This window comes from Passer domesticus, chromosome 13 (genome assembly GCF_036417665.1).
Source record: "Passer domesticus isolate bPasDom1 chromosome 13, bPasDom1.hap1, whole genome shotgun sequence".
Classification (NCBI taxonomy): domain Eukaryota; kingdom Metazoa; phylum Chordata; class Aves; order Passeriformes; family Passeridae; genus Passer; species Passer domesticus.
In genome coordinates this window covers 423,846-450,121 of record NC_087486.1, presented here as the reverse complement: position 1 = coordinate 450,121, position 26,276 = coordinate 423,846, and the positions used below count along the sequence as shown (strand labels likewise).

The following is a 26,276-nucleotide window of genomic DNA, read 5'->3' as shown; positions in this document are numbered from 1 at the left end:
CAGGAGGTGAGCAGGAGCCGACACGCAGAGAACCATCCGCTCCTGGTTTCCAGCACCTCCCCACTGCAGGGCACTTCACAGCTCTGTTTCCTTCCTAATCTAATCAGATGAAAATACAAACTGAGTGCTAATCACAGAGCACAAATAGGGAAGAATATGTTAAAAAGAAAAACAACCCTCACCACCTTTGTTTTCAGTAGAGTTTGTGCCAGGTGTTGTGTTTCAAACCTCTGGCAAAGGAGCTGATGCTGCTCGCAGCTTCACCCATTTCCAGTGTGCCCCCCAGCCCAGCACACAGCACCACGGGACAGGCTGCAGGGCAGCACCAAAGCAAAAGGAAACTTGAGGTGAAACAGAGTGGGGTCACTGGCTCCTGGCATTATCCTGAAGATGTCTGTCAACATTCTAGTTTAGCTAAATGGCCACTGTTTTACAGAAATATTTTGTTTTGATATAATCATGATCTGGGGGAATAACTTTTGAAAAAACACATTAACCCTTTCCACACTGTACTTCTGAAGATTCCTGAGAGTAGGGCAGGGATGGCTGCAGCCTGACTGCATTATCTGAGACATCTTCGGATTTACAGTCTTGTTCTCTAACATTTGTAGCACTCTTACATTGAAAACACAGGGCTGAACCACGGCAAGGTTTGTAAGGGAAATGGTCTTGGCCCTTAACTGCCCCTCCTGCTCTCCTTAGGCAATCCATCAGTATGTGCGAACGGGCAGACCCGAGACAGGAATTCAGCTGATGAAGGGAATGCAAATTACAGGTACCGGGGGGGTCCCTGGCCGAAGCCAGCGCCGCGCGGGGCAGGAAGGGGCCCCTCGGACCCCTCTGGCTGTGCTGGGCTCCGGTCTCGATGGCTGGGCTGGCACCCGGAGCAGGGGCTGGCACCCGGCTGTGGCCCCCGTGCCCGGGCAGCAGCCCGGAGCTGGGAGCTGCTGGGAGCTGCTGGGGCGCAGAGGGTCACCCGGCCCGGCTGGCACTGTCCCGGTGCCCCGGTGCCCCGGTGCCAGGGGCGGGCCGAGCCGCGCATCCCCCGAAGGCGAGGCAGGAGCGGCCAGGCGCAGGAGCCGGGTCCGGCCGGTCCGGCACACGCTGCCCCGCAGCAGCCCCGTGCCAGCCGCGGTGCCCGGGCTGCCCGTGCCCTCGGCACAGCGGCGGGGCCGCGGCACGCCCGGGCTTGAGCCGAGCCGAGCCGAACAGGTCTGGCGGCTCCGGGCTGTGGGAGGAATAATCGCCGGGGGTTGACTCGGCGAGCTGAGGCGGCCAGACCGGGCGAGGATGGCACTGCGGAGCCAGCTACCCGCGGCGAGCGGCGGCGCTTGAAGGACTTTACAGAGCCGAGCCGAGCCGGGCCGGGCCGGGCCGGGCCGCGCTCCCTGCGGCCGGGGGTGTGCGCGGCCAGCGGCGCTGCGGCCGGGGCCGGCACCAGCCGGTCGGGGCTGATGTTTATCGGCACTCTCATCTCCTGGGCGGTGAATTGCCGTGCCGTGCCAGTCCTGCGCTGCAGCCCGCCCTGAGCTCGGCGCCCGGCCCGGCTCCGCTCTGCCCGGCCAGCAGCACCGGGGCTCGGAGCTCGGCCCGGAGCCGTCCCCTCGCTCCAGCTGAGTCAGGAGTGACTCACTGCGAGCCGGCTGCAATTGGGCGCAGCGGGTGCAGTTGGCTGCGAGCGCGGCTCGGGATGTAGGTGGCTGCGCTGCGCGCTCCAGAGCGCAGCTCTGCTCCCTGCTCCCTCCTCCTCGCCCTCCGTCAGGATTGCTGCTCTGCCAGGCTCTGCTTCTCGCAGGAGGGCATCTGGGGCGGCTCCGGTGGATGTGGGGTGTGGATGGCCCCGGGCCCGCTCCTGAAGGGGCTCTGCACTGAAGATGGATGACTTGGCTCTCCTTGACCTGTTGGAGTGTCCCGTGTGCTTCGAAAAGCTCGACGCCACAGCAAAGGTGCTGCCGTGCCAGCACACGTTCTGCAAGCCCTGCCTGCAGAGGATCCTGAAATCGCAGAAGGAGCTGCGGTGCCCCGAGTGCAGGACCCTCGTCCTGGGCAGCATCGAGCAGCTGCCCTCCAACCTGCTTCTCATTCGCCTCCTGGATGGAGTCAGGTGTGGACAGAACGTCACCAGGTTCGGCTCGGTGCAGAGGTCGGGGGTCCTGTCCTCCCCCGCCTCCATCAGGAGGGTCCCCAGGGGGCTGCAGCTGCAGCAGCACCGGCTGGCAACCAATCCCCGGATCCACACGGAGGGGGTAAGGAGGCTCTCAGTTCTTTCTTCTGCCCATGAGCTCAGAAAGGTTCCTGCTGTGTGCCCAGAGCCAGGAACCTCCTCTGTTAGCAGCACTGCAGAGTGTTTGAAGTGGGACTGGGTGTTTTGTGTGCAAATTTGGCTGCTGTTTCAGTGTGATATTTGACTGTTTCAAGCTTGCTACAGCAGAAACTGACTCCCAGGCTGAGACAAAGCCAGCCTGCCCTTGTTACAAAAACTTCCCAGCAGTTCTTTTCTCCGAGTTTTCAGATGCTTCCTGGCTTTTGAGGGCATTTCAGGTGCTTGGACTTTCAGGCAGTACAGTGCTTTTGACTGATAGCAATTAAGTCAGTAATTGCAGAGCTGTAACTGTTAGTGGTGGGGAAGGTATTTCCATAGCTGCACCTCAGTTTCCCCGCACTGGAAAAGAAGGGGGGTGCCCAATGCAGCTGCTGTTGTTCTGTCCAAAGTTCTTGGAAGTTCACTCGTTAAGGATATTAAATTTGACTCACTTATGACTGTGCCTAGGGATGATGTACTAGGCTAATTTAAAAATTCTAAGTTAGTTCCATCATTTTCTTTAACAATACAAAAGCTTTTCTTGAGTAATGAGAACAGGATATTAGATCTGTTAAAAGAGCTTGGCTTAGGTGGAATTTAGGGTAGAGACTTGTGGCTTCACCTTTACCACATTATATTCCTGGATTTCCATTTCTCTCACCTGAACTGCTCCTCTATGCCTCTAAAGCCTTTCAATGACACTCGAAAGCTTGGCTGAAAGGGCTGTGGAGCCCCAGAGCCTGCTCAGAGCTGCAGAGGTCGGACAGGCACAGCCCAGGTGCTGTGTCCTGTGGGTGTGAGCTGGCACGGGCATCCCAGGGCATCTCTGTGCTGCTGATGAGGGATCGGGATGGGTCACACCAGGCATCCCTCGGGAGCTCCTCTCCCTGGTGTTCCCCTGTGCCAGCCTGAGCCCAAGGCACCGTGTCCCCTTCCCGGAGCCCTGCCTGGCACAGCACAGAGGGGCACAGGGACAGGGTGGGTGACACGGCCAGCCCAGAGCCCTGCCTGGCACAGCACAGAGGGGCACAGGGACAGCACAGGGACAGGGTGGGTGACAGTGCCCAGCCCAGAGCACTGCCTGGCACAGCACAGAGGGGCACAGGGACAGGGTGGGTGACACGACCAGCACAGAGCCCTGCCTGGCACAGCACAGAGGGGCACAGGGACAGGGTGGGTGACACGGCCAGCACAGAGCACTCTGCTGCCTGCAGCACAGAGGGCCACGGGGCAGGGCAGGGTGCAGCAGGTCCTTGGGCTGGTGTGAGAGCCCTGCTGGGGTGAGAGCCTTGCTGGGACCCCCCAGCCCAGGGGAGCTGCAGGAGCTGCTGGGGACAAACCATGGTGCAAGGGACAAACCGCCCAGCAGTGACAGCTTTCAGGCACTGCCACCCCAGGCAGCATTCCAGCTGACAAGGAGAAGGTTGTAGGTTTTCCAACTGGACTCTCCTGGCCCTGGATAAAAGAGCACAAGTACACTCGTCTTGCTTTCTTCTCTCTCACTCATTTCATGTTTCTTTAACTGGTTCTCAGGACAGGTAGGAACTTGATGCTGGTGTATAATGGCAACATCCATGCATCCATAGCTCCCAAAAGCTTTTAGGACCAACTTAAGACCAAACTCCTGGAAATCATCAGAGCCAGTGAGCACTGAGGGAGCTGTGGCTGGCTCCCTGGCACTGGGACAGCCCTCTGAGCTCCTGTGCCTCTCTGGGAAGGGATATAAAACACATTACGCTGAAATACTCTTAGACTTAATTAGTTACTTAATTATAAAACACTTTGGAATCCTCTGCTGCAAGGTGAAGAATGCAATGTATTAGTCACACTTTGGTTTTAGTGGTTTTAAATACCTGCATTCAGGACCAGACGTTACTTTGGGTGCTCCAGTGGGGCGTTAATGGATTTGGAGCCTCCCCTGAGCTGGCACTGGTGACAGCAGCACGTCACCCAGCACAGCAGGGACACATTTGAACGTGCCTGTGCAGTGCAAGATGATGAGGGTGACTTGTCATCACCCTACCCCATGGGTGCTTGAGTTCCAGGGTCACCTGAAGGAATCTGGGTAAGCCGAGACCTCCAGATGCTTGTGAGCCTCAGAGCAGATTGTTTTTGTCAGTGAGAGCAGCTGCCCTGCAGTGCTGCTCACCCAGCACAGCTCTCCCCTGGCTGCTCACAATTGCAGTGTCTGCTGCAGCCGAAGGTCAGGGCTCCCCAAAAACAGACTGCCCCAGCCTGCAGGGGCTGCTGACCACCCCGGTGCTCTCCACCACCTTGTGCTACAAAGCCAACACGCTGCTGTGCCTCACACAGCCCTGCAGCCAGAGCCACCCCCAGCCAGGACAGGGGCCAGCCTTTGGCTTTACCCAGGCTGTTCTATGAATAAACTCTCTTCGCTCTCTGGAGCTGAGAACATCGCAAGTTTGATCAAAGTTTCTCTCCCAGCAGAGATGTTTCCTTGCCAGCTCTTTGCTCTTCATGCTCATGAGCAACCATGGAGGCAGAAAACCAAATCAATCCCTCATCACCCAGCAAGCCAAGAGCTCGTCTCCTTTGGAGAAGGAGGGAGCAGCCCCCCGGAGCTGCTGGGTTAGCACAAGCACAGCACGGCTTTGCGGTCAGGAATTTCCCAGAGCCAGTTGTTAAAAAACAGGGAATTTTCTAATTACAGCCCATCCCAAGCGATTTATTTGCTGGCATTTAAATCCCTTTTGAATCCACTTCCTACGAGCTAGCGTGGTGTGGGCACGTGCTGGCTCTGTGCACGTGGAGCCGTCCGTGTGTGCCACGGCCAGCCCGAGCCCTGAGCCCCTGCTCTGCTCACAGCTGCTCCAGCTCCTCGGCCAGGCCTGCAGACCCTGAACATCAGTGCAGGAGCACCTTGGAGTTTCAGAATCTCCACATAATAAACTGTCTGGAATTTAAGAATAAAGGGACTTGCTGGGAGGTGTGTGCGTGGTTGAGCCACGCCGGAGCCTTTGAACTCTCAGGAGCCGCCCCTGGCATGTGCCAGGTGTGGTTCAGCTTGTGCTGGAGCTCCTCCTCACCTGGCTGCAGCCCAGCGTGAGCTGGTGAGCCAGCAGGCCGTGTGTGCTGAGCTGTGCAGGAACCTCCCTCACCCCCTCATGGGGCAGGGTGACCCCCTGCCCACGGCCAAAGCCCATCCAGGCACCCAGCAGCTGCCTGGCTGCTGAGCTTTGTCATGCAGCGAGCATGGGACAGTGAGCCAGAGGAAAAAAGTTCCCAGTGTGACAGCTTGCCTTAGGAAAACACGGACCACGCAGATTTAACTGTGACTTGGGCTATTTTCTCTTTGCATGAACTGAGTGCTCAACACCCCCTTCCAGCATTTCATGGGAGATAGACAGATAACACCTCTATTGGGATAAAAATACTCCGCACTCCAACGTCCCACCTTCACACGGACGTCTATAGATAGTGCCTGCGTCTTGGTATTTTCTTCTCCTCCAGAATCATCTCCAACTCCTTTCTGCCTTTGACAGACAGGGCTTGGATTGCTGGAGCTCCTTGGAGTCTTGTTCAAAGCAAGCTCCATGTTTGCACCTGGCAGAGTTTCCTGGCCTCCTCACTGAGCCAGCCCCCTTCCCACCCTCCCAAAAGCCCCAGCAGTTCCCGTGTGTCACAGCAGTGACCTCAAAGGTGTGTCCCACCCCTCAGGATGGCCGAGTGCTCTGGGGATGTCCCCCACCCGTGGGTGCTGCCCAGGCCAGGGCTGTGCCCGGGGTGGTGCTGGCTCCTTTCCCCCAGAGCATCCTCACAGCTGCTGGGTAGGTGGGGGTCACAGAGCCCCTCAGCAGGACACGGAGATGCTTCATTTGGCTACAGAATTCCGAGTGGTCGTGCGGCCTTTCTGGAGGAAGGCTTTGTCCCCAGTCTCCTCCACTGCCCTGTCCCATCCGGGTTTGTCTCATTCCAGCAGAACAGGAGCTGCTCCCGCAGTGCTGCTGGCACCCTGTGCCAGGCATTGGTGTGTGCTCTCCCTCCACACGCAGTTTTAGCACTTTTATCTGCTTCAAAGAGAGTGAGGTCAGCGTAGGCTGATGGGAGACAGCCCCCGAGAGCTGTGTGGGCACAGGGCACCCCTGGTGCCACCTCTGCTGTGGAAACCCAAAGACCTCCACGGCCAGCAGCAGGAGCCAGTTTCCCTGGTTTTACAAAATTAGGCACCGAGCTGCAAACACATAAAAGTGTTTTAATTTGTTTCCAAGGCAATGAGTCAGGCTCAGATGGCGAGTCAGGAATAGCACAGCAGGGCTCCTGTGCGAGCAGTGCCGGGGTCAGCCAGGAGCCCCGGAGTCTGGGTGCCCCCTCTCACACCCTGCTGCTCTCTGGCCGCTGTCCTGGGGTCCCTGGGCTGGTCCCTGGCCCGGGTTTGTCGTTTTCCCTCTGGAGGGAAGGGTGGGGAGGAGGCACCGTGCCGTGCTCTGCAGGGTGCAGGGCTGGAGGCAGCAGCGTCCCGAGGGATGGCAGCTCTCCCTGCTGCCAGCTCTGCCCCAGCCTGTCTCACCAGTGCCAGGCCCGGTGCCCACTGGCAGAGGTGGCCACGTTGCCCAGGGCTGGCAGGGCTGGCTGAGGAGCCACGGCAGCACTCCCTTTGCAGCACAGGGAGGGCTGGGGAGCAGCAGGAGCAGCAGGATGCAGGTTCCTCCCTGCACAATAAACAGCCTCTTCTGAGAACCGTGCTGCTGAGGCAGAGCATCATGACCGGGCACGCCAGGGGCTGACACAGTTTGTTTTGCTGCAGCTTACCCATGACACACAGCCCAGCCCCTGCCCGGGCCTGCTGACGGCAGCAGGGCTCATCTGATCCGAGCACCAGCCAGGAGCCTGAGAGCTCCGTGCACTCTGCAGCCCCAGCTGGCTGCGAGCCCCCGCCACGTCCTGTCTGTGCTCCCCAGCCCTGTGCCAGCCCTGGGCACTCCTCCTGCTCACCCGAGCGTCCCCCTGGCTCACACAGGCACAGTGCAGCCGGTGCAGCCGTGTCCTCCTGGCAGCCCTGGGGCATCACCAGCACCTTCCCCTGGGGCTGGCTGCCCCAGCATCTCTCATCCTCTCCTTCAGAGAAGCTGCTCTGAGTTTTCTTTAACCACGTCCCCCATTTTCCGTGTCACCTTTGCATTCCAAAGCCAGGCCAGCAGTGACAGGAGCCTTGATGCCCCAGGGCTGTGATGGGCACAGGGGGTGGGTGCTCCCAGCCCCTCTGCCATGGCCCCACAGCTGCAGGTGGAGCAGCACAAAAGCAGCTAAATCCCTTCAGTTCACATCTGCAGCATCTCCCCGTGGTGGCCAGCTGACTCAGGAGCAGGTGGCCACCAGCACCAGCCTTGGCCAGGGCTGGCATCCCTCTGGGCAGGCCCAGGGGCAGCTCCAGGGCTGACGTGAGCAGCAGGGACTGGCTCTGCTCTCCCTGGTGCACACAGTCTACGTGTGCTTGGAAGACAGGAGCAATCCTCCTCAGGGAAGGAATAATGCAGAAACCACCCAACTGTCTGAATCCTCAGAATATAATTACGTGAAGAGATTGAAATGACAAGTTCACTTTTGAAGGTTTTGTTCTCTGTGACAAGGCTGAAGTTATCTCCTCTGCCGAAATGCAGAAAAACAGAATTGTAATGGCAATTAATTTACATTCAAATAGCTCTTTTCATCCACCTGGATCCTGCAGAGCCCTGAACTGTGCTAGCTGAGCACACAAGAGGTGATGGGGCTCATTCATGCCGTGGAGACATGGGCAGTCGTGGCAGGATGTTGGAGGCAGCTCTCAGGAATCAGAGGGGATGGAGATGTTATTGATATCTCCATCAAAAGGCAGTGTGTGCACGTCCCTCGGGGTCAGTGGTGGGTGACAGCCAGCTCCAGGGGCTCAGTGCCAGCCACAGCTCACCAGAGCAGGGGCTGTGCCCTCAGATCTGTGCTGGGGTCACTGCCTGCCTCAGGGGAGACATTCCCAGTGCCCGGGGCTGTCCTGTCCTGTGGGGCAGCTCCTGTGACACCCAGGCTGGGACCAGTCCCCTGGGGTCACTGAGAGGCATCCGGCAGGACAGGCACGGGGGAAGCTGCTCCAGGGCGTTCCTGCACGGGGTTAGGACAGTCCAAGCTGGGCAAGCACCGGTGCAAACCCGACTGAGGCATTGCTGGTGCACCTGCCAGCAGCATCGCCGCTGCAGCCAGCAGGACAGCAGCTGGGGCTCGGGGAGCTGTGTCCCTGCAGAGCGAGGAGCTGTCCCAGGGCTCCCTGTGCTTGTCCCACTGTCCATCCTGTCCCTCTGCTGGCAGTGCTGGAGGGGTCGAGCAGGGGGCTCAGGAGGGTCCCACGGGTGTCACCAGCTGTGTGACACGGGCTCGGGGCTGGGGGCTCCAGCCCAGACACGTTCCTGGTCTCAGCCTGCCCTGGGGGACCCAGGCTGCTGTTGGCACCCCTGCTCCCCGGGACAAGGTGTAGGGGCACTCCAGCTGCCATCTGCAGCCTCTCCTCCCCGTGCTCCTGGCTTTGCTGCCAGTGATCCCCACCCCAGTGGCACATGCTGCTGCTGCTCCTTCTCTCTTTTGTGGATTCCCTTGCCCTGGGCAGGGGTCGTTCGTGGGTCCCCTGGTGCCAGCCGTGAGGAGTTATTTCAGCTCGTTTCAGACAGCCACAGAGTGCACTTCTCTGCTAGGAAGAGATGCCCCACATTGCTTCCTCACACTCATAGACGTATTTTTAATCTTTGTTTTGTGCAGAGGGAGACTCAAAGGCATTGGATGGCTGCCCAACACAACCGATGCCAAATGCCAAAAATAGTAAAAAAATAAAATCTTTTCTCCCTTATTGGCCTCAAATCCACTGAGAATGGGGACAAGGAGTTGAAGTACATCTGCCACGACCATCCCTGCTGGCAGAGTGGCCAAGGGCAGAAAGCATCTCCCCCAGAGGCAGTGCTGATGCAAGGGGTTCTGCCCCACACCTGGCATTCCCTGCTGCCTTCTCTCCCCAGGCTCCCCACGCTCTCTCCAGGCACCCCAAGGCAAGGGGCACCTGGGGCTCAGCTGCTCTGGGAGCCTGAAGTGACTCCTGGGTCTCACTGGGGCGTGATGGAGGAGAAAACAGAGGGGAAAATCAGGAACAGTGAGGCAGCACTGAAAACTGACAGGCACCCCCACCATGGGTTTCTTCGCTGTAGTTTCTCTCTCTCTGCTGCTGGCAGCAACACTGCACACAAACTTTGAGCAGCCTGCAGCTGAGCTTGCACAGAGCTGCTCCCAGCTCCTCTGCGGGCTGCCCAGCCCAGCGTGCCCCAGGGACTGGCCCGTGTGTGCAGCCCTTGGCTGGACAGTGTGCTGCCACTGCCACCCTGAAATGCTGCTTTGGGCTGACAAAAAGCACCAGGACAGCGGGCAGGAGAGGCTGCAGCCGAGCAGAGCAGGTCCTGCTCCCCTGCCAGGGCCACGCTCCGGCCCGGCACAGCCTCGCCCTCTGCCCTCAGCCACCCCCAGGCACTCCTTGTCTTTATCACAGCTTAATTAGCACCCCGGTTTCTGCCTTTGCAATTAACCTACTTTGAATAAAGCAAAACAGATCCCTCGCAGAGGATCTGGGGCAGCCGGGAGTGGGCAGAAACCAGCCCAGGTGAGAGAGGCTCAGAGCTGCAGCCTCAGCAGGGAGATGCTGGCCCTGGGTGCCCACCCAGGGGCTCTGCTGGCCCACCCCAGCTCCAGCTCTGTGCCTGGCACTGCAGGGCTCAGGAGTTCTCTTCTACACCCTACAAACACGTTAAAAACATGTGTGTTCTGCTCACATAACTATGTGCGTCCTTCTGAAATCCCCAGCTTGCAGCTTTATTTTGTGACAGGGCACTTCAGTTGCTGCCTGTGGGTAGGTAAAGGCTTAGTTTGTGTCCTACATGAAGTTGGGAAATTGATGGGATATTTTTGGCTCAGTATCTGAGAAGCCAAACAGAATTTATTTTAAAAAATTTGAATTATCAAAACCTACGGACTTTGGGAAAAGCTGACTTGGGTTGGGAGATTTGAAAGGGCAGAAAAGTGTGAGGAAAGGGTTAAAGAGGAGGAGAAGAGCTGCAGGTTGTGAGTGTGGTTAGAGGAAGAAGGAGCCCGTTCATCCGTGCATGGAGGGATGTGTCAGCCAGAGCTGCCCCCACAAACTCCTGTCCCACCTGGGCTTGGGTGTTTATCCCAGCCTGCCCCTGTCTCACCCCCTTGCCTGCTGAAGAAAGAACATTCCAGGCTCCCAGCACTCTGTTGCTTGCTCCCAGTTAGCACCTGGCATGCATTTCATTTCATTTCGTGGTTTCTCTTCCTTTTAATGCATTTCCATAACCCGTTCATGCTGCCTTTAATGTTCTGCTGCATCCTGCCGTTCCCTCACTCCCAGACGTTGCTGCTCCTCCTCCCCAAGCCCTGTTCTCACCCTGTGAAGGTCCCATTTGTTCTCTGGTGCTCCTGGGGCAGTGCCAGCCCCGTGCTCCTCATGCCATGGTCCCAGCGTGGCTCTGGAGGAGAGCTGCTGTCCCCAGCCCGTTCTCCCCATGGCAAGCTCACCTGCCCAGGTGTGTGTTTGCAGGGAGTTTCTGTGGCCCCACGGATGTGATCCTGGTTTTCTGGTGAGAGCAGCACTGGCCAAGCCTCCCTTGCCCCTTTCCTTTCTCCCAGCAATGTGCTGGTGGTGTCACTGAGCCAAGCACATGTGTTTACTCTGAGCACAAATTAAGACAGAGAATGACTTAATTAGAACTAAACATTAAACTAATTGCTTCCCATTTCAAAGACTTTGAAGTAAAAGCAGTATATGAGATTTTTCTCTTCTTGGTTCCTTTTCCTTACCAGGCATCAGGGTTTGGGGGTGCTGGAAGATGCCCTCTTTCCAAAAACTGAACTATTTCCATGGCAAATTCAATCTTTTCCACACTTCTGGAAACTAAGGTTGAGATTCTTGCTTCTACCTTCCTGACCTCTGAAAAGTGGCTGAGGGAGCTCTGCAGGAGTCCTGGCTGAGCCCTGGCCACAGGCACAGCTGGATTTGGGGAAATGCACAGGAAAAGGCAGGAAATCTGGAAAGTGTCACTGGCACAGAAACTGCTGTGAGATGAGTGGGAGGGGGTGACTGTGGCTTGCAGAAGCTGCCAGGCACTGTCCTCACCATGCCACAGCACCTGGCAGCCTCTGGAGAAAGGAGAAGGACAATCCAGAGCTGCAGAGCCCGGGCAGGAAGCAGCTGAGCAGCCTCGAGTCCCTGGGCACTGCACTTCAGCCTAAAGCTGGCCACGGCTCCAGAGCCAGGGACAGCCCAGTGAGGAGCTCACACAGCTGTGCCCAGCTGAGAGGGCAGAACGGGGCTCAGCATTTAGGTTATCCCTGAGAAGGCAGAAGGGGGCTCAGCATTTGGGTTATCCCTGAGGAGGGGGCAGAACGGGGCTCAGCATTTGGGTTATCTCTGAGAGGGTAGAAGGGGGCTCAGTATTTGGGTTATCCCTGAGAAGGCAGAAGGGGGCTCAGCATTTGGGTTATCCCTGAGGAGGGGGCAGAAAGGGGCTCAGCATTTGGGTTATCCCTGAGAGGGCAGAACGGGGCTCAGCATTTGGGTTATCCCTGAGAGGGCAGAAAGGGGCTCAGCATTTGGGTTATCCCTGAGAGGGCAGAAAGGGGCTCAGCATTTGGGTTATCCCTGAGAGGGCAGAAAGGGGCTCAGCATTTGGGTTATCCCTGAGAGGGCAGAAAGGGGCTCAGCATTTGGGTTATCCCTGAGAAAGCAGAAGGGGGCTCAGCATTTGGGTTATCCCTGAGAGGGTAGAAGGGGGCTCAGCATTTGGGTTATCCCTGAGAAGGCAGAAGGGGGCTCAGCATTTGGGTTATGCCTGAGAGGGTAGAAGGGGGCTCAGTATTTGGGTGATGCCTGAGGAGGGGCTGCAGCCTGCCCGGAGCCCTCACTGCGGGGACAGCAGAGCCCCAGGCAGAGCTCAGGGACAGGCAGGGCTCAGCACAGCAGCTCTCCTAGGGCAACTTGGCCATTTCCTCTGGCTCACAGTCAAGATCACAAGTCCCTGCATCTCTTGTGGGTTTGCCATGTCTCTTCTGTGTCACATTACACTGCAGCAATGGTAACATGAGCCCAGCCCTTCCCAGCAGCCAGGAAAGGCTGGATTAAACCACAGTCACACTGTCACAGCAGGGATGGAGCCAGGGGAGCACAGAACCTGCGCTCACCTTGCTCTGCTGCCTTCTCCTGGCAGATTACAGCTCGGCTGGGTGATGGCTGTGACCTCCAGTCCCTCTGAAACAGAAATACCTGGGCCATTAAAATAGATGTTGTGCTGGAGCAGCCCCTTATAGCAGGCAGTAAGATTCCATGGGAAGACCAGTTTAAGGCCTTAACTGTTTCTTAATATTCTTAAACAAGTCCAGCCTGCTTTTCATCTTGATACAAACTTAGCATAGGTATTTGGGAGCTTGTCTTCATTAGTACAACCCATCAAGGAAGGATGTGGGTAGCTAATCCTAATAAATGCATGCTTAAGCCTTAGACTGCTGCATTTTGTTCTCACGAACTCGGGGTGCTTTTGGGGAGGCCTGCGGTGCCAGCCGGGCTGCAGGGGCTGTTTCTCGTCCCCGCAGGTGCCGCGAGCCCGGGCGCTGTACACGTACCGCGGGCACAACCCCGGCGAGCTGCGCTTCAACAAGGGCGACACCATCGTGCTGCTGCGGCAGCTGGACGACGACTGGTACCTGGGCGAGCTGAACGGCAGCAGCGGCGTGCTCCCGGCCAGCTCGGTGCAGGTCCTCCCGCAGCTGCCCCTGCCGCGCCCCCTCCACAGCCTGGAGCTGCGGGGCCGCGACAAGGCGGGGAGCAGGGACACCCCGACCTTCCCCAAGGTACCCCCGGGCTCCCCCAGCCCCTCAGACACCCCCTGCCCTGGCACTGCCACTGTACAGCCTCTCTCCATGTGCTGGTGATGCAGCGGTACCTGGGAGAGAGGACAGCTGTTCCTTTTTCACACAGGATGTAAAAAGCTTTAAACGCATTTTTTTCATGGATGGGAAGCATTTTGCCAAGCAGCATCAATACATTCGATAGCATCACTCTGGCTGCTGAAGGAACAGTTCAGCCTTATCACAGATAATATCATGGTGACAGAGGGATGGGGATGGCCCCGACCAGTGCCAGCTCTGTGCTCACAGGGCACTCAGGACAGCCCCAGAGACATTCCAGCCCCCCCTCCCTGGCAGAACTCCAGTCTAGACATTAATTTTGCTGTGCAGTTTACCTTGAGATGCAGGGTGTACATGGCACTGGCACCAGTTCCTAGAAATAAAATTAATACTTGTAATGCCCATAATTACAGCAAGCTCTGCTTTGCGGCTGTTTTATAGGAGGACACAAGCAAAATAACTTATTTGAAGCTCTAATATATATTTTTTAATGACTTTTCATTAAATGAAATCATTCTAGCTTCAATAATGACTTATTCAAGTCTGGCGTTGAGAGACACAAGTTAGTTAAGGGACATATACAGCCACCAAGGAATTAGAAATTAATTCGAGAGAAGGCAAAGGCAGGGCTACTGTGGGAGACACGAGGCTCTCCTGGCTCTGACATGCAGTTTGTGCCCCACTCCATTGTGTTTCCTGGGATTTAGATAGGCAGAAAAACATTTCCAGTTTGCTCACACACAGAAATGACAGGATGGCCATGGCACGTGTGTACCTACATACACACTGTGGGCTTTAAGCCTTATTTTGGAGAGGGGAAATGAGAAAACCACCCCTGTTGTAAATGTCAACATCTAGAGCCACCTGTACCTCCCCTGCCATGATCTCCCTGTCCATCCCAGGCACTGAGCACATTGCCTCCCACGAGTGGGTGAGAATCTCAGGTTTTGCAATTCATTAATGTCAGCAGTAAATCATGATTAATTCCTCTGGCACCATGGTGGTGATGAACGCTGTCACCACATGCCCTTTGCTACTACTAACACCCTGATCAGCAGTTTCCAAGAAGTTCTGTGTGAACAGTGCCCATATGCAAACTCGGGGCCTGCCTCTCCCTCACCAGCCCCAGTCCTTGACAAGCCAGGGGTTTTCAATGGAAGCAGCATCAAGCCATGAATGTTCAGGCTGGCAGAGGTGGAACTGGGTAGATATAATCCTGCTGGGAATGCCAGCATCAATAAGGGCCTCTTTGAGCCCGTGCCATACCCTCAGCTGCAAGATGCATCCACGTGTGCCAGCACAGACAGGGAAAGGGCAACGAGTCCAAACATCCCTTCTAATCCAGAGTCAGAGTTATCACGTACAGCTCTCCTGGCACCTCTGCCAGCCAAAGCTCTGGACTAGGAGAGTGTCAGGGGCAGCACTCACCCTCAGTAACCCTTGTCTTAGCACAAGATTTAAAAACCAATTTTAATTTTGCTGTCAGCTTTGAATTGGAAATTTTATACCCAGAGTTTGTCACTGACAGCAGATGAGAGAAATGACAGAGCCCCAAGATTTTAAAGATGACCTGGTAAAGGTATCCTGGTAAAGACAACCTGGTGAAGGTATCCTGGTAAAGATGACCTGGTAGAGGTATCCTGGTAAAGGTGTCCTGGTGAAGGTGTCCTGGTAAAGGTATCCTGGTAAAGACAACCTGGTGAAGGTATCCTGGTAAAGATAACCTGGTAAAGGTGTCCTGGTGAAGGTATCCTGGTAAAGATGACCTGGTAAAGGTGTCCTGGTGAAGGTATCCTGGTAAAGATGACCTGGTGAAGCACCTGACCCCTGCTGCCAGAGGCAAGGGGAGCGGAGCAGGGGAGGGCTGTGTGGGGTAACTCCTGAAACCCCACCGTGCCTCGTGTTGTCTCTTCCAGGCGAGCCCCCAGCAGCTGCTGCAGGCCAAGGGCCGCTGGTCGCCCCCGCCCAAGGGCGCGTCCCTGCGCGCCAAGGCCAAGGCGGCGGAGCCGGCGGCGTTCCCCAAGGCGCCCGAGGCCCGGCGCAAGAGCCTGCGGCAGTTCTCCATCACCACGGCCCTCAACACCCTGAACCGCATGGTGCACGCGCCCGCCGAGCGCCCCGCGCTGCACATCAGCTCCCCCGTGCTCATCAGCTCCAGCAACCCCAGCGTGCCCACCCAGAGCAGCGACAAAGCCGAGCTGCCCTGCGGCCCCCCGCTCCAGGTAAGGGCTCAGCCCCAGCCCGGGGTGACCCTGGGGCACCCTGAGCCCGGGGCTGGGCTGGCACCCAGGCTGGCCTTGTGGAGTTCATCCGCTCCAGGCCGCGAGTCTCATTCCTTCTGCCCCCTCTGACTGACGGTCTGAGCACAGAATCTTCACAGATATCTGGTATGGGAGGAAAAGGGGGGTTTATGTTATATGACCTCTTTCATAGTGAAGGTTGCTCCAGCCTTTTTTAGAGCAGTCACCCAGCCCCTGGCAGTGTCCAGGCAGGAGCACCCAGCCGGCTCCTTGTCCTGGGCACCAGCCTGCAGACAGCTGGGATGTGATATCCCGGCTTACAGAGGGGAAAGCAAACCCTACAGGAGTTCCCTAATTCAGCTGGAACTGTATCCTCTCTCACACCCCCAAAAGGGTCTTTCCCAAAAGTCTCGGTGTGAACCACTGCCAAGAGCAGAAATGAGAGAGGGGACATGTCATGGCTGGGCCGTACAAGGGCTGGAAATCGCTTCTTTCCCATCAGCAGTGCTGCTCCCAGATGTTCAGCTGTGCTATTTCTGGGCTGCACAGATGCAGCTTTCCTTCTCTGCCCCTGGGTTTGGGCTGCAGTGACCGAGCTGCAGTGAGATCCCTTCCCAAGCCCGGGTATCCCTGCCAGGGCGGCGGGGAGCCGAGGGAGCAGGGGCTGCAGCCAGGACAGCCAGCGGGGCAGGGGCTGTGCCGGGGCTGCAGGGCTCCACCGCGGCTCTGCCTGCCTGGCATCCCTGCACCAGCCCCGGGACGGACTCCGCTCGCCCGTAAAGGGAATTCCCAGCGCTGCCCCAGCCTCCTCCTCCGGCTCCGCTTCCCCTCGGCTGCCAAGCCGGGCTCGGCCGGAGCCAGAACCGGTCTGCGGGGCTGCCGTGTCTGTGCTTGTGCCGCTTGTGCAAGCGGCGGCGGGGCGAGGGCAGCGGGGCACCCACGCCCTCCCTCTGCGCCGCTGGGATCTCTCCCGGGCACACCGAGCTGTGCTGTGCCCTGCAGCCCGGGGAAGGGAAGGGAGCACACCCCGCTATCCCGAGCCATGAACGAGGGGAGCCGGGCGGGCCCGTGCCCGGAGCCCCGCGGTGGCACCGGCAGGGACACTCCATCGGGGACACTGCCAGCAGGGACACTCCATCAGGGACACTCCCAGCAGGGACCTGCCTGTGTCAGCACAGCCGGGACACATCGGGGACACGCCAGAAAAGGAGATGGAGCCAGAGAGGGATCTCGGGAGAGGCAGAGAATTAAACCTTTTGTACTTACAAGGACTTGCAAGGTGCTCGTGGGAGATCAGCAAGTGCGCTGAAATCAGTTGTACGTGGCTCGAAAATATTTCTCCCAATCTTTTTTCCCCTCTGCGTGTTGCAAATGCAAAGGCAGTTTTGAGGATGCTCTAAATGATGGCTGCTCCCAGGCACAGGGGAACACAGAGGTGAAAAACATGGAGCTTGCCACCCAGAAAGGGACACTTCAACACAGTTCCATCAGAAAAACCAGCAAAAGGCTGTCATTTTGTTCCAATGCGGAAAAAAGAAGTTCCAAATATCCAAATTTCAAGCATCATGGTAATTAATAAAACAGAACTATAATTTCCAGTCAACTTTATGAGCACCTGGTCCAATCCTGCCTGGACTAGAAAACGAGGAATGCAGAGAGGGTTTGAAGCTGACCAGGTCCGAGACAGAAGCTGAATTGCTGGGGTGTTTTAATTAATTTAATTTACTGGAGAGCACCAGAGCGGGTGAGTCACTTTTCTTTTTCCCGAGGTCCTTGCCAAGCCAGTGCTCCAGCGCCGCTTTACAGACATGACCACTAGAAATTAGATTTGAAACGAACACGAGATTAAAGCCCGGCTTGCATCACTAGAGATGCTGCGGTCGTAGCTGGGCAGCGCGGCTGCAGCCGCATCCCGGCGGCGTTCCGCTGCCCCGCGCTCCGGGCCGCTCTGCCCCGGCAGAGGCCACGCTGGCACCGGCTCGGGCACTGCGGGGCACGGCCGGCGCCTTGCGGCCCGGGCAGGGCTGGCTCCGGAGCGGAGGGAGCCGCTGCTGCAGCTGCTCAGCCCGGGGAGTCACCCTGTGCTGCAGGAGGGACAGACCGGGGAAAGGGACAGACCGAGAGAAGGGACAGACCGAGAAAAGGGACAGCCCGGGAAAAGGGACAGACCGAGAGAAGGGACAGCCCGGGAGAAGGGACAGACCGAGAGAAGGGACAGCCCGAGAGAAGGGACAGACCGGGAGAAGGGACAGACCGACAAGGAGGGACAGATGGGTACAAGGGACAGCCCGAGAGAAGGGACGGCTGTGTATAAGGGACAGCCCGGCAGGAGGAAGGGCGTCCCGAGGATGCCGGGCTGCCTGCTCCCTGCCTGCTCCCTCCTGCTCCCTGCCTGCTCCCTCCTGCTCCCTCCTGCTCCCTCCTGCTCCCTCCTGCTCCCTCCTGCTCCCTCCTGCTCCCTGCCTGCTCCCTCCTGCTCCCTCCTGCTCCCTCCTGCTCCCTCCTGCTCCCTCCTGCTGCCTGCACGGCGTGCTCCATCTCCCCAGCCCAGGGCTGCTGTGCTGCCAGCGCCAATGCAAGCAGGAGGGCAAAGGCAGAGGGACACAAAGAGTGTGCCCAGGTGGCACAGACCCACGTCTGGTAGCTGGGACCCTGCAGAGCCCAGCAAGCACGAGGGACACAAAACCAAACTCGGAAGGAGAACAGAAACACCCCCAGGCAGGCCCTGGGTCGGGGGTCGTGGCTGGATGCTCAGCAGATCCTGGCACAGGACACCCAAGAGCCCACACCTCTCCTCAGAGACCCCCTCGGGGGGACAGCATCATCATCATCATCAGCCCAGCTGGAGATGAGGAGCACAGGGAGTGGAGCAGCCCGGGGCTGCTCGTGGCCTCAGAGGGGGACAAGGAGCCACCCTCTGGCACAGCGACCTCAGAAACGGGGCTGCAGCTCCTCCCTGGAACCCCAGGGACCCCTGTGACAGCCCGGAGGGGACACTGTGGTGGCTGGTACCTCTCTGCAGGTGCAAACACACTGGAGAAAGGACCAGGTGGGGATCACTCGATGATCCCAGAGGTCTTTTCCAGCCTAAATGACTCCGTGATTCTGGGTCTTCCTCTTGCTGCCTGGTCTTTCTCGAAGTCAAATTTTCCAGGCTCTTCTATTTCCTGAAAGGTCTCTGGGGGTTTTTTGAAGGGTGGGTGAAGCCAGTCAAGTGTTAGCTGCTCCTGCAGTGGCTGAAAGGAGCTGATAACCAGATTAATAACTTGTTTTCTTTGCTTCCTTTCTCCCACAGGTCAGCACCTCTTACTACCCCACAGCAGCACCCCTGGGGCCCCCGGCAGCCATCGTGACCCTTCCCCACCTGCAGCACCACGGGCCAGCTTACCTGTACGTAAGGAAACTGGGGTGCTTTGGGGTGTGGTTTGCTGCAGCCTCACCCCGAGCTGCTGCTGCCAGGCAGGAGGTGCAGGCAGAGCAGAGCACAGCCTGGATCCCAGCACAGATCCAGCAGGAATGTGCCTGGCTGGTCTTAGAGACCTGACCCCACAGCTGAGTGAATCCTTGTGCCTCACTGCAGCTTCTGTGGAGAAACAGTTCTGCCTGTTTGTGGATAATACATTTTAATTTTATTTAAGTGTAAAGAAACTAATTACTCCTTAAGTGCCACTAGTTATTTATCCTGAAACCTTCATGGCCACTGGTGTTTTGAACAATCCAATTTCTGAAAACTTTCACAGAGTTAAAATTTGCAGATAATGATTGCGTCAAGGTGAGATTCACCACCCTGGCACTTTAGTAAAGCATCTAAAATAACAACAGCATCACAGCACGCTGTTTACTCAGCACCCAGCACCCCTGGTGCAGGGCCAGGCTGTGGGAATGCCCAGAGCAGCACCCTCAGCTCAGCTCAGTGCTGGGACCCACACACACCAACATCAGCCAGCCAAGACTCCAGCACACAAAAAACCCAAAGGACAAGAGAATTCCTAAGGCCTTAAAATAATTTGCAGAAGGGTGGTGTGAGAGCATCCAGCAGCTGCCTGGTTTGCCCGGGTGCAGTGTCAGAGCAGAGCCTCCCCTCGAGGTGGCTCCTGAGCAGCTGCAGGGACACCCCGAGCCCAGCGGGGCTGAGCCAGCCCCCAGGGAGCCCCCTCACACACCGGCCCAGCAGGTCAAACCCTCAGATGCCTGTGCTGAACAGGGAGAGAGAAACCCTTCTAAGAGTTCTGGGGTAGCCCTGCCTGTCCAGACACCTGTCTGTAGTTTGTTTTGTAAACAACACCTGATACCTGGGGTGTTGGGCTGTAACTCACGGATTCTTGGAGCAGATCATGTTCCCCTTGAAAAAAACAACAGTGCAATTAAATGTGTTACACTGGAGACAAATTCAAGTTCTTTAAGGAACAGATAGGGAAAAGTTTTGAGAAATACACTATTTGCTTTTGCTGTTGTTTTGCTGTGTGCTCACGTGTGGGTCAGAGAGAGGAACAAAGCTTCAGCCCTTGGTCCCAATCCCAGAATCACAAAAGAGAGGTCTAAGGGGGATTTCAGAGTAATTTCTGGTCTGATTTCCTCACTGCCCTGGAGTGGAGTCATGTACCTCCTCCTGCCTCCTGCTCTGTCCATTCTCCATGGCCTCCAGTGGCTGGGACTCCTGTTCCAGTCAAGGAGAAGGAGGCAGGGAGCAAGGGAGGGAGGAAGGAAGGCACGGCAAGAGTGATGTTCTTCCCTGGCCTCCAACACCTCCTGGTGATGCTCCAGGCAAGCAGATCCAGGCCTCTGGCTACAAAGGCAGAATTGCCTGATGCTATCTTGAACACCATAACTGTGCTCTTTCAAGAGCTTTGCCTTAGGACAGGCACTTGTCAGCCCTGATCCGTGTTTCTGATGGAGCACTGGTTGTGTGAGGTGCAGAGCAGCAGCTTCCTCCTCACAACATTTGGCACCCTGGGCTGGCACTTCTGGGACAGAAACCACCCTCCTGGGGTGCTTTGCTCCCCATTGCTGCTGGCTCTTCTTCTATGCATTCCCCTTTGGCCTGAAGTGCCAGGCTGTCTCCTCCACAAACAAGGAGGAGAGGTCTTTCCACAAACAGCAGCACCCAAACACTCAGTGCAGCACTAGCTGAGGAGCATCCTCCCCCTGCAGGGTCACACCAGAGCTCCGGGATGCTCCAGGCAGGGCCAGCAGCATCCTCCCCCTGCAGGGTCACACCGCGGGGCTCCGGGGTGCTGCATGCCCCGCCGGGGGCAGTTCTGCCTCCCCTCATGCCCTCTCTCCCCAGGTGCGTGGCTCTCCACTCCTACGCGGCGCACGGCCCGGACGAGCTGGAGCTGCAGAGGGGAGAAGGGGTCCGTGTCTTCGGCAAGGAGCAGGACGGGTGGCTGCGGGGCATGTCCCTCGTCACCGGCAGGGTCGGCCTCTTCCCCAGCAACTACGTCGCTCCCCTCTTCAGGTCTGGCACGTACAGAAAACCAAAACGGGGAGAGGGAAGGGGGTAACACGTAGAACTTGGGGTGCTCTTGCTTCCACAGAGAACCCACTGCAAGGCATCCCCCCCGTGCTGACAAGGGACCCCCCAGAGCTGAGCAGGGCCAGGGGTCCCTCTCCAGGTGGGATGGCACCCGGCAGCCCTCGCCCTTCTTCTCCAACAGGAAATCCAGTCTGTCCGACTCGAAGATGCCTGCCCTGTACACCTCGTGGACGCTGTCGACCTCCTCGCTGTCCTCGCAGGGGAGCGCGGCCGAGGGCGGCCCGCGGCAGAGCCGGGCGCTGCGGCCGCTGCTGCTGCCCGTGCCCGTGCCCGTGCCCTCCCCGCGCCTGGCACCGGCCCCGCTGCGCCGCGGCCGCGGCAGCGCCAGGAGGAGTGAGTGGGGCCTGGGGGAGCGGGGACACGTTCCCGAAAAACACCCCGGCTGCTGCGGTTAATGGTCCCGCTCGGGAATTCCAGGGGCTGTGACTCAGCCTGGAAAAATCCCTTGCAAAGCTTTGTGCCGAGCTGGGTGGTTGTACTCCCTACAAGGAGGCCGCAAGGTTTATCTTCATCCCAGACGCGCTGTTTTGTAATGCACTTCCGAGAGTGTTTGGGAGCCAGGCGTGTGTTCCCAGCCCTGGCAGCAGAGCAGCCCCTGGGGGCAGCAGTGCCCGGGCAGGGGCCCCTGGCAGTGCTTTTACACCGAAATCGGGGCACAGGGGTGGGCACAGGGTGACCCCCGGGGGCTGCAGCCCCACACACAGCATGCTGTCAGCAGGGCTGGTGGTGCGGGGCTGTATCCACACTGTAACTCTACTGTAACTCTGCACATTTTGGACTCCTGACTAAATGCCTTTCCGCGCTCCTTGCTCCCCAGACGGATCCCTGCAGAGGCCAGGACAGGCAGGCACCCCCGTGCAGATCACCGGCTCGCTCAGGCGTCCCACGGCTGCGGGCCGAGCTCAGCACTTCCAGCTCTACCCGCACAGCATCCCCACCGGCGCTGCCGCGGACGAGACGACGAGGCCCAGCCCCTCCTATGAGGCTGCACCGGCGCTGCTGGTCAGGGCAGGGGAGAGCCGGAGCCCCTCCGTGTGCAGCTCGGTGATCCTGGACGCCAAAGAGCCCTCGGTGAAGAGCGAGGCAGCCCCGAAGCCGCCGGCGTCAGCCCCGCCGTCCATCCTGGTGAAACCAGAATCCTCCCGCAACAGCGCCGAAAAGGTACGGCCAGAACCCGCCCGTGCCCCAGGGCATCCCCAGGGCATCCCCCAGCCAGCAGCGACAGGGCCAAAGCCCCAGGGCTTTGCTCCATCCTCACCGATTCCTTCCCATGGAAATCGGGTATTGGTGCTGCCGATGCAGCTGCTCAGAGTAAGCCCTGGGGAAAGGCAGGGCGCTGCAGGCGCTCTGTCCCTGTCACCAAGCTCAGTCACAAGCAAATCTCTAGACTTTTCTGAGATCATAAATTGGGCAAGAATCAGTGAGCTTGGGAGCAAATTCCACAGAACTGGTGTCAGGCAGAGCTTTGCAGAACTCCCCCATCTCCCTCATGTCACTTGAGCTGAGCCATTGGGAATGGGCATTTCTTTCCTTTTTAGCAGCCAGAGAGAAATTCCATAAAGGTAAAATCATTCTGAAAATTGCCCTTGTGACAGCTTCCCTTTCCCACAGTACCCAAAGACGTGCCCAAATCGTCCCACATGCCCCCAGGAGCCAACCTCAGAGCTCGCAGGCAGCTCAGCATCAGCAGGATCTCCTGGTGCTGCGCTGCCTCCCGCTCCCAGACCCGCTCTCCCTGAGCTGCCAGCGCTGCTGTGCTGCTCCCCGGGGCTCTCTGCCCCTGCCACCAGCCGGCATCACCCTGGGCTGCTCTGCCCGCCTGCTGTGCCCCGCACACCCAGCCCATCCCCGCGGTGCCCAGGGAGAGGCGGGCGGGCAGCTCCGCAGCCCCCGCCTGACTCTGGCCCCCTTCTCGCTGCAGCAAGTGAAGACGGTGAGGTTCCAGAACCACAGCCCGCCGCCGCCCAAGCGGCACAGCCTGCAGCCCTCGCCGCGCCTGCCCCGCAGCAGGACCGAGCCCGGCCCCGAGGGGCTCCTGCCCGAGCCCCGCCTGGGCCCCGAGCTGCTGCTGCTGTGCTCGCCGCGCCTGGGCTCCAGCCCGCTGCACCCGCGCCGGGCGCTGCACCCCAAGGCGCTCTCGCTGGACCTCTCGGGGCAGCTGACCTTCCCCATCAAGAAGAGCTACAGCAGCATCTCAGCGAACTGAGCGGCTCGCCCGCGCCTGCCTTCCTCCCGCTCCAGCCCCGCATCCTCCCCCGCGCCCCCCGGGCAGGGGCCGCTCCCCTGCGCCCCCGCACTCGGCAGCTGCGAGCTGGGGCTTGCGAGAGCTGCGGGCACCTCTGCGGGCCCCCGCCGAGCCCCGGGCTGCCCGGCGGGGAGATGTGCGGGACCCCGCAGAACTCACCTCCCCTGGGGCGCTGCCGCGCTGCAGGCAGGGGAGGAAAGCGCGCAGGTATCGGAGGGAGTGACACTTGCTTTGATCTCCTCAGGGCTGCAGGAAGGCCCACAGAGATCAAACACCGGCTCATTACCTGCCGGCCTCAGGATAAAGAAACCATAAATCAGAATCAGTCAGCTCCTGGCTGATGGTTCATGCTGCCTTTGAGGGGAGGGGGTCACTCAGATTTTTTGTTAGGCTGGTTGCTTGCTTGCTTTTCTCATTGGTTTTAGCCCAGGAATTTTAACACAGAAGCCTAAAAGGTGATTTGGAAGGCAAAGAGCCAATGGAAGGGGCTTTGCCATCACTGCAGTCACGCAGGCTCTGCAGTGAGGGCACTGAATCTCCCTTCTCCTCACTGCTTGCTTTCCTCTGGTCACCTGTCAGCTACCTCCTGCCCATGAGCTCCTTCCAGCCCCCTCCCACCGCCCGCCCACTCAGATGTGGCTGCTGTAAATATCTTCAGTGGGATTCATGGGTTTCAGAAGCATGAAACACTGTTTGTGTGAGAGAGAGCAGAGCTCACCGTGCCCAGACCCCCCTGTGCCCCAGCAGCCCCAGCTCTGGCTTCCAGCTCGCCCCGATCCAAGCGTTCTCCTGTGAATCCCAGGGAAGCCAGCACAGCTCTGCTGGCTCACAGCTGTGCCTGCTCTCCGCCAAACCTCTGCGCAGCAGATTTTGGTTTTCATGCTCAGTTTCCCTCGCTGGTTTATCCCTCGCAGCTCCCAGCCCAGCTGCAGGCACGGCCGCCCTCTCCTGACAGGAGCTGTGCTCCCTCCCAAACTGCCCTGAAATCCCATCCTCGGCTCCCTGCCTACAGACCCGGGGAAGGAACTCCACTGTCAGTGGAGGCTCCTCAGAGGAGGACAACTTTTCCTAAAACTACACAGAGGGAGTGGATAAAACAATTCACTACACCACAGCCCCTGGAGCTTCCCTCTTCCAGACTTCTGTTTGTGGAGCAGGAAAGCTGGGTCTGCCTGTGGGGATTTTCTGTGGCACAGCAACCTCCAAGGCACAGATCTGTGCTCACTCTGTGCCCTGTCAGTACTCCAGCTCCTGCAGGAACACCCCGGCACGCTGAAGGCATGCTCTGTGCCCAGGTGTAGAAGGTGGCAGCAGCTGCAAAATGAGGGTGAGTCCAGCTCAGCGATGCCACCTCAGGGACAGCTGAATGCCACGGGGCAGACAGTGCTGGCTCTGTGCTGACCCTGTCAACCTTTTGATGAACCAGAAGGCAGCTGGCTCTGTCGCTGGGACACAGCCACACATCCCAGCACACCCAGAAATGAGCAGAATTGCACCCAGCCCTCCAGCCCCTCTCTCCCTCTGAGAACTAAGAATGCAAACACTGGCTCTGAAAGGTTTTAGCTGGAAGCACCAGAGCAGCCTGGGACTGTGTAAAATGACACATTTATCATTCTTAGGAGGTTTATTCACTGCCCAACAGCCACTGCAGTTAATTTGTGAAGCAGCATGTTTGAAGTGTAATCACAGCTCAAGGATTTTCAGGTTTTTTGTTATAAACTTCAGTACCTGTGCCACTTGAAAAGTAACACTTCCAAATATCCATGAAATCAGTGTTTAGAACCCCAGACTGCCCATGAAGCCCGTGGGAGCTGCCCTGGCTGCTCCCTATGTTCCCAACGGGATCCATCAGAGACTGCCTGGGGAACAGCACACAGGGACCCGTGTCAGGCTGGGGAGGGAGCTGAGGGGGGAAAGATCTATCCACACCAAAGTTACAGCCAAAATAGATCCTACAGGCAGAAGGGTCAACAAAAGTTCCCTAATTCTTTACACAACCAAACAGGGAGTTCCATTGTCTGCTTTCTGCATCCAGCCCAGGGAATGCTCCAGTGAAATGTTACAGCCAGGTCACCATCAGTGAGAAATCATAAATTACTATTTTTACATATATATATATATATCTTAGAAACAGTAGGATGCATAACATTTGCTTAGTTGGTGATGGGTAGGAGGAATAAATAAAATATGTTTAGTTTATTGTTCAGAGACACTTGTACAAATCCAGGGATGCTGAGTATTTTTTCCATGAAGTGAAGTTCATTTTTTAAAAAGGCTTTTTCAATTTAAGGTACTATTTGGGAGAAAAGTCAATAAACAAGAAGATATTAGTTTACTGTTTTGTATTAATCCTCAAGCTATTTATTTTGTATTTCTGTAAAAAAAAAAAAAGCAATGGTTTAAAGACATTTTGAGTTTTCAGAGGTTTATTCATCTAAGTTTATAGCACTAATGCTTAGCTCTGTAGCCTGTAGATAATTAAATTAATTGGGGTCAAATGGATTACAGCCCCTTATGCACTGCAAGCACTGGGGGGTGCACTGGGGAAAATGGGGCTCAGGAAAGCTTTGGCACCCACCGTGTGAGACACCAGCCCATGGGAGCTGCTGTGGCACCATTAAAACCTTTTGCATGAAAGCATGTTTATTTTCACTTTCTTATTTCAGGTTTTGCCTCTTGGGAACAGATGGCAAGGGGAGGGGGTCACCTGGCTGTGGGTATGAAATGGAACAAAAGCACCTGAGGCAGCACCAGGAGAGAACAAACAATGATGAGACCCTAGACATCCAATGTGCCAGAAGGCCTTTGAGGCAGCACAGGTGCCCATGGTGCTCCTTGCCTTGTGGCACTCCAGCTGCCAGGGCCACCCTCTCCCCAGGCAGGCAGCACCAGGCTCTGCAGTTAAAGGCTCTGGCTGGAGCAGCTTCGGGGGGAGCTGAATGCAGCTGGGAAGCAGCACAGCTCCCTGGAGGAAGGAGTGGAATTCTAAGCATGACATTCAAATTTGTT

The 26,276-nt window shown here is 57.5% G+C and overlaps 1 protein-coding gene across 1 annotated transcript; it reads left to right on the top strand.

Moving 5' to 3' along the window:
- Positions 1–633: 633 nt before the first annotated feature.
- On the top strand, positions 634–25,802 carry SH3RF2 (SH3 domain containing ring finger 2). The gene is made up of 8 exons (XM_064388099.1): positions 634–2,246; positions 12,932–13,189; positions 15,163–15,468; positions 18,782–18,876; positions 20,774–20,944; positions 21,144–21,355; positions 21,840–22,183; positions 22,944–25,802. The coding sequence occupies exons 1-8, from the start codon at positions 1,875–1,877 to the stop codon at positions 23,226–23,228; spliced, it is 2,043 nt and encodes a 680-aa protein (XP_064244169.1). The 5' UTR covers positions 634–1,874; the 3' UTR covers positions 23,229–25,802.
- Positions 25,803–26,276: the final 474 nt, after the last annotated feature.